Source organism: Antrostomus carolinensis, unplaced genomic scaffold, assembly GCF_000700745.2.
Source record: "Antrostomus carolinensis isolate BGI_N321 unplaced genomic scaffold, ASM70074v2 scaffold51059, whole genome shotgun sequence".
NCBI classification, from domain to species: Eukaryota; Metazoa; Chordata; class Aves; order Caprimulgiformes; family Caprimulgidae; genus Antrostomus; species Antrostomus carolinensis.
This window is the reverse complement of record NW_010338863.1, coordinates 23,358-38,122: the sequence shown is the minus strand read 5'-3', so window position 1 is coordinate 38,122 and position 14,765 is coordinate 23,358. Positions and strand designations below refer to the sequence as shown.

Here is a 14,765-nt window from a genome sequence, read left to right as displayed (position 1 = left end):
GAGGAAATTATTAGCCTAACAGGGCTGATACACATTATAGCGCACTCCCTCCTGATCACACTCTTTGCACTCCAGTCTAGTAAAAAGCACACCTGACATCTGCAGTTGCTTGCATCCTTCCCAGAGCATCATGCCATCTTCCATGGGTGTGGGTTTGTAAAGTGGAAAACCCACTGGATTAAGGCAGAAGACTGACTCAAGCGAGCAGTTCATCGCAGACACAGACAATTAGACATGATCTGATTGAACAGGCAACTGACTGCCAACAAGTATGCGTTTATGTATTTACACCTTAAAGTCCAACAGTCTTTGTAGCTTTCTCCATCCAGTCTGCACATTTAAACTGACAAAAAATAATTTGTATACATACAGCACTTAAAAAACAGGGAGGGGAAGGGGAAAAAAAAAAAAAAAAAAAAGAAAAAGAAAGCAGCCAGACCAGCAGCCTCATCTTGGTATGATCATCCTTTCTATGGCACAAATGATGTGATCCCAGTTTTTACAAAATATTGCCAGCAGTGTCATTGCAAAAAAAGTGCAAATGATATGAAAACGGCTCTTCATCATAGGAGCAATGAACTTTGCAATCGTAGAAACGCACACCAAGATGACAGTCATGAAGGCCAGGATAACATTTATACATTTCCCCAGGAGCACTTTGGCATTAACCGTTTCGGACTGCTGTGCTTGCTGTGCCTGCTGATGGAGCTCCAGCTTTGAAACTCGGGTCTGGCATGATTCCAAGGCTTCCTGGAGACAGAAAACAAGAATTAGGGCAGCTGTATTTCTATACAGCACTTTTCTTGTTTTAGCTGTAGAGCCATCCATTAGCTAGATTAGAAGTGTAATTTACTATAGACTCCTAAAACTTGAATGAACCACCAGCTCTTTTAGAAACAAATGCACGTATATATCTGCATCCGTGCATCACTGCCTGCTCAGGCATAATCAGGTCTGACAACACTGTCTAAAATGTAGTTTTTTTACATTTTTCATGCTTGAGAAAAAGTATCATAACTCTAATGTTCATGACAAATACTGTTTCTTGCATATACTGATGAGATAAAGTACTGGGAAAGCTGTTGCCATGACAACTTGCACTGCATTAAAACAGCATCAAAGTTAGTTCCTTTGAATATGCTATGGAAAACATTACAGTTGTACAGGCTTGATACGATAGTAATTAAATCTCTTTCACAACATGTACCATTTGGTTTACACCCCCTCTCTGTTTCTACATTACTTCTTCACTCAAAGCCACTCATCGTACAGTGCTGGGACTGAGTCCTCAGTAAGAGACTGTCTTCTCCCTGTGTCAGTGTGAGGGTTCATTAATCCATACCCCAAGTGGAGACTGTGGAGAAATCTGTGATGATGCTTTTATGGGATTCTCTCTCATGGGAACACGTTATATTCCACTTAACATTTTGTTCTAAAGAAAGCAGACCTTTCCCTTCTGCTTGAGGGCTGACTAAAAATGGTCTTTGAGTAAAATGGTTCCTAAGCCACTAACCCCACACTTAAGCCCTCTCAAAGTGACATAAAAATTTCTGACTGTTTCACTTATTTACCAAAATGCCACTTTTTTGCTGGAGTTGGGACTTGGGCTCCACTGTGTAACACAGTGCAAGGCTGTAATTTAATGAGATCGATTAACTTGGCATAACCTTTCACCACTGTGTAAAAGGGAAAAAGTAGCTCCAGCATCCCTGCTTCCTTCCTCACTCTCAAACTCCAAACATTTTCCTTGCACTGGGAAGGGGTTCACTTGATGACACACAGTAAGCTGATTCAAGCCAGTCCTCCATGTAAAAACAAACCAGTAAAACCACTGCACACAGAGTTACTAGCTTTCTTTGGCTGGGTCAGTTCTCCCTTCTTTCGGCAAGCTGAACTGCCTTACGATGTGACCAGCCAGGCACGACAGTCCACGTTGCACAGCACCTTACAAAAGGCTGCTTCCTTTCACTGTTCTAGGAATTAGTAATAATATAGAAGACAGTTCTTAACAGGTGGTACAGAGGGTTCATGCATGCTCTCCACTACACACTAAACAACTTCCCTGGTCCTTCTTCCACTCTGACTGTAAGTTATTCTCAGATCACCTCGTGCTGCTTTAGAGAAAGTCCAGTTGTAAAAGTCTGATACCTGCAATTCTGCGTTGAGAGGCTGAGCAAGTGTTTTAAAAATTATCTGCCCATCCCTTAGGGACAGAGTGCTCTGAAGTTAGGTTGTTACTTAAATGCTTTTACTCTATTTTAGCTTATTTGCCAAACCTCCAAAGAGACAGGTTTAAACAGGTTCAACTGTACAGAGATAAAAGAAACAAGGCTGCATTGATGTAGCACGTCCATTAGTTTTAAAAGTCTCTGACACTCCTCCGGGGTTCTGCTAATGAGTTAGTGAACATTTCTGCTGGAAAACTTGGATCTCATTCAATTTTTACGTCCTCAAGATGCCTTCACAGAAAGGAGTCCTGCATAAGAGACCTCTCTTCTTTAAACCTGCAAAGGAACCTATGATATGCTCAGACTCAGTACCATCCCACTCCTGCTCTGTTGCCAGGGGGTTCCTGACTCTCTCACCAATCAGGAAATGGGGGCGATCACCCTGCTGCCTGCGCTCTCTACATTTAGAAATGTGAGCACAGGGGTGTACAGGACAGGGTTCTGTTTGCTTGTTTGGTTTTTTCCTTTACCCTTTGAGCCAATATGAAGACAGTCTTTGAGCATTCCTCAGTTGTTAGTGAATTTAAACCCAAAGCAAGGCAAAACAATGTTTTCACCACTTGCTTGGACTTTGTGTAGAAATATTATGCATTATATAAATGCTTGTATTGTATACAAATATTCAAGTATGTAACTACATGCTGTCAGGACAAACTTGTAGAAATTATTACCAGCTTTTGATTGAAGCTAGACATGACTAAAACTGATCACTGGGGTGAACACATCCTACAGCTTTGATTATAGGGGTTGTTGGCACCATGGATTAAAACTCTTAAATTATAACTAGCAAATCTACAAGTCTATTTATCAGTTAGTTCTCTTACTTTTTACTTTAAACTCTATTTGTAATAAATCTTGCCAGTGATATGACTTCATATTGTCAAAAGTCAGAGCAGGAGGTTTGTGTCAGGACCACTTGTCCAAAGTGGCATTTTACAGAATACAAGGAGACTCGATTCCTTCCCTCTCTGGTGCAAGACATTAAAACAGGCCATTCTCCATCCACAAGTCTGCCTAGGCTATATCATCAATTCCAGCAGATAAAATTTAGAATCCACTGAAACAGAGACTGTCACCAATTTAAATGTCATCTTAAAACAGACAAATCACAGGCTTAAATCTGTCCCTAGTTTATTTATATACAAAGACGTAAAAAGATGCAAGTGTTTTACAGTACAAGATTGCTACAAAATGTTAGAAGTTTATGATAAGGGGAAAAAAAAAAGTACCTGAACATCTCGCGATCGTTCATAGGCCTGATACGCCACTTTCTCCTCTATGCTGGCTAGCTCTTGTTTCAAGTTTGCTGTCTCATGTTGATGAAGATCAGTGAGGTCATTTAACTGGTCTTCCAATCTTTCATATCTTATCAGGAAAAAAGGTCTAAATTTAGTGCATTCTATTCAAGTAATGCTAAATCATGAAAACAATTACACATTTTAAAAGGTAACTTCTCAGCGTACTATGGATTCATCTGACTGGCATTACAGAGCACACAGAGAAATCAGTAAAAACTCTGGACACTCTCCATAAGCATTTATTCAGCAAACTGAAAGGCTTTTTTGAATGTTCCTTGCTGGCAGCAGGTTTTAAAAAGCAAATATTTGTATATCATTGGCAAATTATACGAACTATAAACAGTGGGCTAAGGGTATCCAACTCACTTTTTTCCGTTTCTCACTTTTCATTTAGACAAGAAGATACAGTTTTATAAGCAAGCTGAGCCAGTTAACAGCTCATCCATGGTGAAAGGATAAATACGTTCCCTGCATCCCCTCTCAAACACAACTGCAAGGTCCAGTCATTCATATACAGCCTGGTCTGGCATGTCTCTGCACGGTAAACCATTTCAACTAAACCATCAGAAAACTGATTTATTTTTTTTTTTTTTTTTTTTTTTTTTTAGTTTATAACTTGGTTTAACACACAAACAGACAAACAGTGCTGTCAGCACAAAAATGATGGAGGCAACATCATCTAGCTGTGGAAATGATGGGAGGAGGCCTGATATCTTAATGGCAGTGAGCTGTCAGAATAGGCCGCTCTGCCTTCTCCCGAAACCAAGTCCTGAGTGCAGTAGGCCATTTGTTCTGTTCTTTCCTCCCCCGTGTTACCACCTGACATCCAGCCTTCCCTTGTGTTTCAAGAAGTGTAAACAAGGGAAACATTAAATACTGCAATTCATACTGAGGTTTTGCCCATTGGCGTAGTAAAGACTTCAAGAATCAACCCTTACTTTAACAAGCAGTATGACAAATGGGACATAGGTACAGCAGGTGGAAGCCCTCTGTAGAACATATCTCACTTCCCACAGTGCATGATAAAGGAATTAACTGACAAGTAACAAATGCAAACGGAAGTGGTGCTACACCACTTAAAATTACATTTCACAGCCATGTGTTACTCCAGGGTACAAAGTGACATTGAATCCACAAGATAGCAATGTGTCCGAGAAGTATTTGGACAAGATACTCAGGACTAAAGGGCATACTTATCAGCTCTAAGTCAGCTCTGCTACACTGTAGACCGATTAGCATTTTCAAGCCACAACAAATCGGAATTCTTCCACCAGTTACAAAACAATTGTCATCTTCTGTATGCACTGTTCACATAATACAATATGCCACTAAGATGTCAGATGAGGGAATTTTCCAAGAAGCCTTCGACAAAAGGCAAAGAACTACCACATCATCTGGTAGGAAATACTAACACGCTATTTGTATTTTCAGTTATTGGAAGGAGTGGAACTTTTTGGAACCAGATATTGATTAGAATTATTTTTTCCTCTTGCTTCTGAAATACCACACACACACAAGCACACATCCTCACTTACACTTTCCAAATAGCTTCTATACCCATTCAAAAGTAATTTCAAGAGAACAGTTAAAAAAATATACCTATATCTTTCTTCTTGTAACATCTGAGAAATAAAGCCATAGTCTCTTTTAAATTGTGCTTTTAAATTCTCAATATCATCAGCTAATTGGGACTGTGTCTCCTTGATCTCCCTTAGTTCTTCCAAAATCATGGAAAGCTTTCCTTGGCTGTCCAGGGTACTTGCCACAGCAGGGCCAAAGGAAGTATTCCCATTACTATCTGCTGAGCCAGAGGTCCCGCTTGAGCATTCATCGTCACTAACATATTTTGGTTTGGCAACAATGGTGGCACTTCCCCCATATGTTCTAGAACTTGTTTCTGGCCGAAATTCATCCAAGGTGTTTTTGAGATGAGCAATGTTGTCTGCACTACCAAATTTGTTTCGGATCAGGTTTGCAAACTCTCTAGACTTGCTGAAGACAAAGACAGGTGGTGTCAAGGATACACCTGGCACACCTGACTTGCTGCTCTCTGTTCCATGCCCAGAGACACGAGGTTTTCCATGCTGAATATCTTTCAAGTTATCTTTGGAAGTATCCTTAGTACTTTTGGAAGATCCATTTTGTTCAATATCCTTGAGCTTTTTATGATACTGTTCCAATTTCTTCTGCAGTTGGGCAATGGAGTGAGCAGATTTCTGATTCTTTTTCTCAAAGACTTGTTTAATGCGCCCAGCCTGTTGCTTGTCTGCACTGTTTACTAGTTTCAGATACTCAGCCACGTTTCCATCTCGAGCTGTTTGTTCAACTTTGATTTGTTCTGTAACCTTGAGGATTTTCTGTTTCAGGCTATCTGCACTGAGTTTGACTTTGTGAAACTCTAGGACCCCATCTGGTACATCAAAGTTCAAGTTGGTGTCAGAGCCTCCACGGCGAATGTTAAGCGGTAAACTCAGGGTATTCATGTCATGTCTTTCCACCTGAGGAGAGAGAAAAGAGATAAATGGAATTTGAATTTTACTTTTTTTAAATTCAACTTCCAGTTTCCTTTTCTGCACGTAATTGTAACAAGTACACAATATAAAGTGGCTTATAGTAGCAAAATAGAAATTTCCTCGTATAAAGCCAATGCCACGACGGAGGCATGAGACAAGAATGACCTGACCAGAATAGCTTCATCCCTATTAGGATCTTGTGCTGGTCTCTGTGACAAAAAAGGTACATTTCATTAAAGCTGCCACAACATCATATCTATAGAGACTGCTTAACAAACGTTCTAACCATAATGGGTGTTCAGAGCTTTCAGAGGGAACTAATACAATTGCTCAGACAAGACCATTGCAGAGACAAGACAGAAGCTGTATTAAAATATCTTTTAAAGATGCATTTGTTAAAGGATTTAACTACTCTTTGTTTCAAAGTGCCTGACATCCTATGTTAAAAGTTTTATTTCCAACTACAGTATTTATTATTATCTGTACTACTGAAGATCTTGCAGCAAGACCTATGCGTACACACATGTCCAGTGATCACCATTCAATCTTTTCCTTGACTAAAAACATGAAAACACAATTAAGCATTGCTGTAAGGCTTGTTTTCTCATCCTTGCACAGTTTTGGTGGCCCTCCCGGAAATTCTCTCCAGTATTGCTGTATTCCCCTTAAAATACAGGGTCAGGAACCAAGCATGGTGTCCTGCTGTTAATGACACACATCACGCACAGATCGATTAGGAGAATTGTTCTCACCCTGTGTACATAATGATGGGTTACAAACACAGAGTGGGTAACACAGCAGTAAAATTGGATTTGTATCTTAACATTTCAGAGACAAGATCATCTCTAGTACTACTTTATATTCTTATCCTTACTTTACTGAGGATTACAATACTTTTTTTTCCCCATTTTTCTTTTGATACTGCGCTGCTCAGAGTACAAACCAGGTAACATAAAAGTTCACATTCACTGACGTCTAAGGAAAATCAGCACTTGAAAAATGCAACCTGAAGAGTTCTGGAGTTGACAATTCCTCCTGGAGAATATTGGTTGATGGTGACCTTTAAGACTTGGACCCTATTCCAAGGATTAAACCAGTGCTGTAGCCTAATAAATCTGCACTTTACCAGTTTGTAAAAAATTATTTATATTGAGCCACATATTATTTTAAAAAGGTGCAAATAATTTTAATAAATATCTTAAAATTGTATATGATTTAACATAATCAGTCATATGTGCTTCAAAGAAAATCTACTTTATTGATGAGATCTTATTTTACCATTTGCATATGACACACATGGATGGCATTCTATATTCAGGGTGACACCTAATTTAAAGAGTGACAAAAATCACAAGTGTCAAAACTAATTTCTATTTTTATTGATTTTGTTTTTAACAAGTCTTTGAAATATAACTAATAGGAAAAAATGGCTTTTACAAATCACTTTAAAAAAATGATAACACTCATACTGTTGCGGTAGCTGAAACATGCATATAATATAAGCAAAAACAGTTTGACAGAGGGCACTTGTGTCTTTCCAAAGGCTCATACAGCAAAGAAAAGCAATCAAGGCAAATAGCTGAAAAGCTTGGATACTAGATATGCACCCCCTATTGCAGATATTTCTTTAAATTGATTTACTGAGTCTGGACAAATTCATTACACAGAAAAAACTTGGTATAAAACAGTAGTTTCCTGAAACAACCCGAGACATTTTTGGGTAAGCTTTGGCACAAAATTGTACTGTAATAAATCACCGAACTGCATATACACACAAGACAGATCCATCACTGATGTCACTCAGGACAAGCTGTACATACTTCCAAGAATGGGTGGGTCTCTCTCTAACCTTTACACAGCATTAAGTGTTTACTTCCTTAGTACAAAATAGTCTAAAAATATATTGTAATAATTGGATACAAGCCCAAACCAGATCCCTTCCCCCTTATGTCCTCTCCCTCACTGGAGTTCACCAGAGTCTCTAGTGGTCAGCAAGGTCTGTCATCACCACGCACCTCCTGCCTTCCTGGAGCTTCAAGGTCACAACATCAATAGAGATAAAAAGAACAATAGTGTTAAGGGAATACATCTGCTGAAAGTTGCATTGCTTTTGGAGTTGAGGAAATCAATTAGCATGTGGCAAATCTACTTCTGAAATGAGTAAAACTAATTGAAAAGACAGTTTAAATTCAGTGAAGTTTAGAAAAGAACTGTTTAAATTCCCAAAACACTACTAGGAGTAGTTTTTTAGCATACTGGATTGAGGGCTCACCAAGGGTAAAGAAGAGTCATATCCAAGTCATTCCTCTACCTGATTGTATTTGGCCAAAATAGCAGTTGTCCTCTTGCCATCATGATGCAAGGTTGGGTCAAGCAACAGGGGGTTTTTGATTTTTTGTTGTTGGTGGTGGTTGTTTTTGTGTGGGTTTGCAGGGGAGAGGGTTTGGGTTTGTTAATTTTGTTTTTCTGTTTGCTTGCTTTTGTTTTGTTTTAAATCAGAAGCAAGAAGACACTGGAGGACCCAGGTATCTCTAGACCAGTGGCCTATCACTAGTCTTCTGTCTTGATGAGATACAACAGTTTGGCAAAGATCCATTTGTGATTGCTTTATAGCTCAACACTAACGTTACTGCAAGACAGCAGAGGTCCAACTTCAAATTCTATCTCAAATGGTACCCCAAAGCCTCCTTGATGCAACAGTCTCATCTTGAGATGAGAATTACCCTCTGTGTACTTTCCTGAAGCACTGTGAATGCAGGTTGCACTTTGTGCTTTATCAAATACCCAAGTTCTTTATACTGAGCAGAGGACTGTCAGTAGGAGTCTGAGATGCTACCTCATCCCCACAGGGACTGGCACACTCTCATGTGATGCAGGCTGAAATTCCCTGCGATCTACATGAATGCTCTTCCAGCTCTGCCACAGGAAGAGATGATGGATGTCATCCATGCCACTGTTCTTTCTGTGACTCTCGGGTCACCAGTACCTGACAAGGGCACCAAGCTGTTAATAATAAAGACGTTGTTGAGAGATTGATTTAAGATTTTCATTGTGGCTGCCAAAAGAAAACCTATATATACATATATATGTATATATATATATGTATGTATGTATGTATACACACACACAGCAGTGGCCCCGATAGCCAAAACAACTTATCTGGGACCAGCCATATTTTTGGAAGCAAAAAGCACTTAAAGAAATCTTGAAGAAGAAAGCTGGGACTTTGAGAGACCACTGCATTTTATGGAGCAGTCCACATATGCACTTTGCTACAACCCAGTTGAGAACTAATTGTAATGTTTGTGCTGCTCAAAGACTAGCTTTTAAAACCGGTGATTTAGGAGCGCAGCAATTCAGGCTCCTTGCCTGCATCAGAGCCAGATTACTAGACAGGTATCTCTCAGACGTAAAGCAACTTCATTTTGCCCTAACCCCATCCTTTTTCCAAGGAGCCAAGCAGATCCCTAGCTGGCTGTTCATGCAGCCCATCCCAAGCCCAGAGCTTCGGAAGGGATAGCAGAATAACTGCTTGGTGCAATGAACACAGGCACACTGCTAGGAACCCTTCATTACACATTACACATACTTTCAGTCCTAAATGGTAAGTGGAGGGCTGGGTAAAAGGCAACCTGCCACTCATAAAAAAAAAAAGCTTTCAGAGCACAGCAGTGCTTTGAAAACCCAATCACAGAAGCAAGGATAGGGATTTTATTGGCATCATAATGATTCACATGTTTTTTCACTTACCATCTACAAAAGCAACTCAAAGCTTAGTTTTGCACACCACGCTAACAATGAGCTCAGAGCACAAAAGGTCCCATGTGCCCAAATGCCACAGGTAGGGCTGTTGGAAAGGGGTTCCACATAGACAGGAACTAGTGAACGAGTGAGAACATTGTGCTTAACAGCCTGTGTAGATTGGTCATTGTATCCTCTGGTTGCAAAATGCAAAGCAGATGTAGAGGGTTATTTCTTCCCCAAACATCTTGGGTAAGATCCATTCAGGAGAAAGAAATCTGTAGTGAACAGAGCAGAGAGAGCTGCAGCCCACCCTAGTGCAGCCCATATCTCATGGCTGCTCAGATGAATCACTTCCTCTGTTCCACTGTGTCAATAGCTCCCCAGTGATAAGTGATAGCTCAGCCACCTATGTTTAAGTGTCAAACTGAATTCTGCTGTTTATTTCAGAGGTTACTTTCATACTCTTATGAAGTGGCTGAAAGAAGCAGAGAGAAAAAGCATTTGCAAGACAGTCATTGACTGCATATACACATCAGGCTCTAGATAGCACACATCTTCGGGTTGCCTCACTAAGAGAAGCAAACCATGAAGACACAAAGTGTAGATTGCTTAGCTTAAAGGTGGTTGATTTTTTTCTTTTTCTTTTCCCAAACATCCTCATTACCATCACCAGCCATAGCTGTGCAAGCTAAACAAAAGCTTATGATGACAATTTAAGTCTATCTTACAAGATGTTTCGAGGGACATCTGATTAGTGCTTAGAAAAAGAATCTCTTAAGAAACACACAAGGTAGGATTAAGGCAGCTCTAAAGCTTTTAGGGTTTAGGTACAGCAACAAAAAATAATCAGGAGTAAATCTCTTTTTTGTCAAGAGGTATACATATACCAGAAGCACAGGGTTTATAATAGGTAAAAGAACATGCAGAAGAGGTTTTGTTACTTTTTAAGTATATTCCAAAGGAAAAATGTGTTTGGGGATAGAGTTTTACCATCTCTTTCAAATTCACTGCTCCTTCTAAAACCCACAGGAGAGGAATCCTTCATGGAAGGCTTAAAACAGTGCTTAATTATCATAAAAGTTTTAAAGTTATATAAAATCATTCCCCCAAATTGCTGTACAGTATGTTACAGCAAAACACCTTCTGCTCATGTTTTTTCAAAGAGATACTTAACAGTAATATCTAGAAGTATTTGCACTCAGAACATCATACTACTAATCATGCAGAGGGTTGACAATATAAGAGACCATTAACAGGACAGCAAATCCTGCTTCTACTTTTTACCAGGGAATCGGAGATCCAGGGTAAGTGATTGGTTTGAGACCACCTAGCAAATGCTGATGGAGTCAAATAACACAGAAGGCTGTTCTTTTACTATCAGCAGTTCCTCTATCACCTATCAAAAAGGCAAACATTAAAGCTGTAAGGCATCTCACTAACACATATTCTGCTGGTAGTCAAAGATAATCCCAGATACTCTTTGGCAGGTATCTGCACTTCCAGTATTTAAAGCCTGAGGAATTTCAAGGCCATTTTGTGAGTAAGGTATCATACAGAAGAAGAGTAGCCTGTAGAGCTTTGGGTACTTTTGAAAATTTTCCCCATTATGCCAATATGGTCTGGTAATTATAAAATTTGTTTGCTATACTAAGCAACTTAGGTAAGACCTCAGATATAGACTAAGCAACTACGCATACTAGGAAAGACCTCAGATACAGAACCCACTCCTCCTCAGGGCCAGTTTGATCACCTATCTTTCCCTCCATTTTAATTCTGTTAGCACCACAGAGCACAGGCAACTCAAGAACGATGTAAATGTGCCTGTAATTTTAGTTAAAGCAAAAAAAAAAAAAAAAAGTTTAAAATGCTTTAAAACAAACTCTGTAGAAAGCAATGCCAAAGAAAGCATATACACATAAGCTCTGGTGTTACTGGAAAGACAGCTTTACTCTCTTGGTCTAATTTAGTCAATGCCAAATAGCCACATATAACCTGCAACCCAGACAGCCAAGTTCACACCAATGTTATTTTGCCTCAAATCCCATGGACATGCTCAGGTCAAACTAGGAGTATCCCAGAAATAACCTTTTATCTAATTTCTAATTAAAGGATGGAACTAAGGCCAAATTATCTAGGTCAATGCTTGTGCGTAAATAAGTCTTTAGCTATGGTACTATTTCAGATTAAACCAACAATGGGAGAAGAGAACAATTGGGGGAAGAGGCAGTTTTCTGTTTCATTGCAAACACCAGCTCCTTCAAAACCCAACAACATCCACTGAAAAGTCTCCCAAGTCACAACTCACACTCAGCCCTGCTCCAGGTTGTTCCACAGCATAAAACTGACACAAGCAAAACCAATACAAACAACTTCTGTGCCTAGACACTGCAATCTTCAACAGGCCTTTATAAAAGTAAGTAAGCTCCTTTCCATCACTGTCCTGGCTAGTGAAAACAATACAGCAATTAACTGATACTCAGATTTACCATACTTAAGTTTCTTAAGCAGGCAAGAAGTAGGTTCCACGCCCCACAGTTAACTATTTTGCTTCGGATCAGTCCCACTCTTTAGGTAAGTGCCATTAATTAAGGAGTCATTAAAATACTCTCTCTCAAATTCCTAAATCAAAACAAATGCCACTTTAATGTGCATGTTTCTTCTCTCTCAGGTTTCCATAGCAATATAAGGAAATACTTGGGAGCCCCAGAGCCCCAGCTGCTACACGGGTGGTTCCATGGAGAAGTGCTTATGAGAAGTCTGCACTCCCACTGCTGCTGAAGGAGAGTGCCTTTCACCTGATACAAATCCCTCAGAATACAGCCACTGTGAATCAGTGTGGGGGTGACATGTTTTTGAAGAGTGATGCAAGACATTCTGTATCTTTTCTTCTAGACTAATTGTTCAACTCACTTTTAGTGTTTCTAATAAGTGCTTCCCCCCAACCTTTTATGGATTTTCTTCCCCTCCCATTCAATAGCAAGCTTTCTTTTCCTGAACATGTTCAAATAGGTGGCAAGAATGAAATTTTCCAGAATATTGTAAAATACACTGTGAAAAGCCAGCTGTTATATATTTTCAATTATTAAATCATTTTCTTTGAATGAAAATTTGATGAAAAGCCAGCCACATCCCTGCCATGACTAACCACTTCTCATCGTTCCCACCACTTGTGATTTACAGTGTGCTTTCCTTCATACCTGTTGTCTGCCTTCAGATCACAAATTATCTGTTCCATGTTGATAAAGCTACAACAGGTCACCTGCCCCCTCCAACCAATTCTTTCTGTTTCACAGTCAACTCTTAATTTCATTGCTGTTCAGATTGTCTAAACATTTCCTGAAATCCCAGTTCCTGAAATTGTACTATCACAAGAGAATGCCAGGGAATATTACGAAGTTTCTTGCTCTCAGTTACAGAGAAATAACTCCCACATCTAACTTAATAGTCAACAATCAACCAAGTCCTCCTTCCAAAATATAGACAGTGTTAAGGGAATTTTAAATAAGTGATTTAAACATCTACAAAAACCAAAACCAAAACCCAACACTGATTTTATAAAGTTTAATTAATGACTTTTTATTCTTTTGAGCTGGCAACACTTAACATAAAGCCTATTTTATAACAGGAACATTAAGACTTTACAGTAGCAGGGAATTTTGAAGGTACCATTCAGAGAAAAAACACTGTAAATCCAGATAGACTGGGCATCATAGGCAGATGATCCAAGATGTGGGTCTTTAGTTTGTTTTAACCATTGCAAAACTTTCATTTATAAACAAGAGAACAATAGCTCTATCGCACATAAGATCTTTTTATTTGCGTTAATGCTGCGGCAGCACATCCTGAGCATATAAACAATCACATCTTGTCCTGTACGTGGAACTGAGTCACTCACTTAAAAGGAGCTTGCTTGCTTCTTCCTTTCCTCCCACCTTCTCTCTACATTGGGCTGATAAAGTAAAATCTCAAAAATATGTTTCTGTTACATCAGCAATTCTGCCTAAACACAGGACTTGTAGTTCATTTTTGATATGAAGGTCTAATCAAAAGAGGTCAGCTTCACTACATTACATGACTAACAACCACAGGCTGTTAAGCAGCTTAGATGTAATTTTTCACTATTATGGGAACTACTGGAAGCTTACAGCTGTGGGTTTGATCCCTCTTTAAGAAGACTTCACACATACCTGATACTCTTCCCATCTCTCCAACTTTTAGATATTAAGGGCTCTAAGCTTTGCTTGTCCATTAAGTTCAATATCTGGTAGTGCTCCTTCCAGGTGTCAGCAGCAAACAAACCAACCTATTTGAACTTGGAAGTGTGCTGAACACCACACGGTTTCTCCTTCCTCTCTCCTCCTCCTCACCCCTGCCTTTATACTTCAGGCTGCTTTTCAGGAAAGGATCTCCATTTTGAAGAGCATTTTATTTACCTCTCCATGATAACTAGTACATCTCTTGAGAAGGCAACTTTATTTTTTAAAGTTTAGTCACTTTTATAAACAAGTAAACTTTCACTATTTGTCACACTATACATATATGAGTACATTTTTTGCTCCACACCTGATACCCAAGGCTTGTATTTGTTCCACAAATAAGCCCAAAGGCAGAGAAGTGCAGGGAGACTGGGCCACCAAAATTTAAAAACTTTGGCCATACTTCATGATCTACATATAAAGGAAGAAAGAAGACAAAAAAAAAAGAAGACAAAGAAAAAAAGAGACAAAGAAAAAAGAAATGAGACAGCAAAGAGAAAAAAGACAAAGAAAAGAGAAATGAAAGGTTTTATTTTAAAGCCTACTTTATTAAAAAAGTTTAAAATTATTTTTATTAATGAAACTGTGTTTCATTATGCAAGATAAGGACAAGTAAAACTGGAATTACACAGATGCATTATTATATGGGTCATTTGTTATTCATAAACACTGCTGCTATAATGGTATTTTAAGCTACTACACAACTCATTAACACTGCTCTGAATA

At 39.1% G+C, this 14,765-nt stretch overlaps 1 protein-coding gene across 1 annotated transcript; it reads right to left on the bottom strand.

The window, feature by feature from the left end:
- Positions 1 to 418: 418 nt before the first annotated feature.
- TMCC3 (transmembrane and coiled-coil domain family 3) lies at positions 419 to 6,030 on the bottom strand. Its single transcript, XM_010175643.2, has 3 exons — positions 5,126 to 6,030; positions 3,458 to 3,593; positions 419 to 750 (listed from the first exon to the last, which is right to left on the bottom strand). The coding sequence occupies exons 1-3, from the start codon at positions 6,007 to 6,009 to the stop codon at positions 448 to 450; spliced, it is 1,323 nt and encodes a 440-aa protein (XP_010173945.1). The 5' UTR covers positions 6,010 to 6,030; the 3' UTR covers positions 419 to 447.
- Positions 6,031 to 14,765: the final 8,735 nt, after the last annotated feature.

What these genes read in the sequence shown, in the direction of transcription:
- TMCC3 (XM_010175643.2), bottom strand. Translation starts at nt 6,009, where the DNA reads ATGAATACCCTGAGTTTACCGCTTAACATTCGCCGTGGAGGCTCTGAC. An exon ending in TTACAAGAAGAAAGATATAG is followed by an intron (nt 3,594 to 5,125) that starts GTATATTTTTTT and finishes TTTCCTGATAAG; the next exon opens with ATATGAAAGATTGGAAGACC. An exon ending in AACGATCGCGAGATGTTCAG is followed by an intron (nt 751 to 3,457) that starts GTACTTTTTTTT and finishes TTCTGTCTCCAG; the next exon opens with GAAGCCTTGGAATCATGCCA.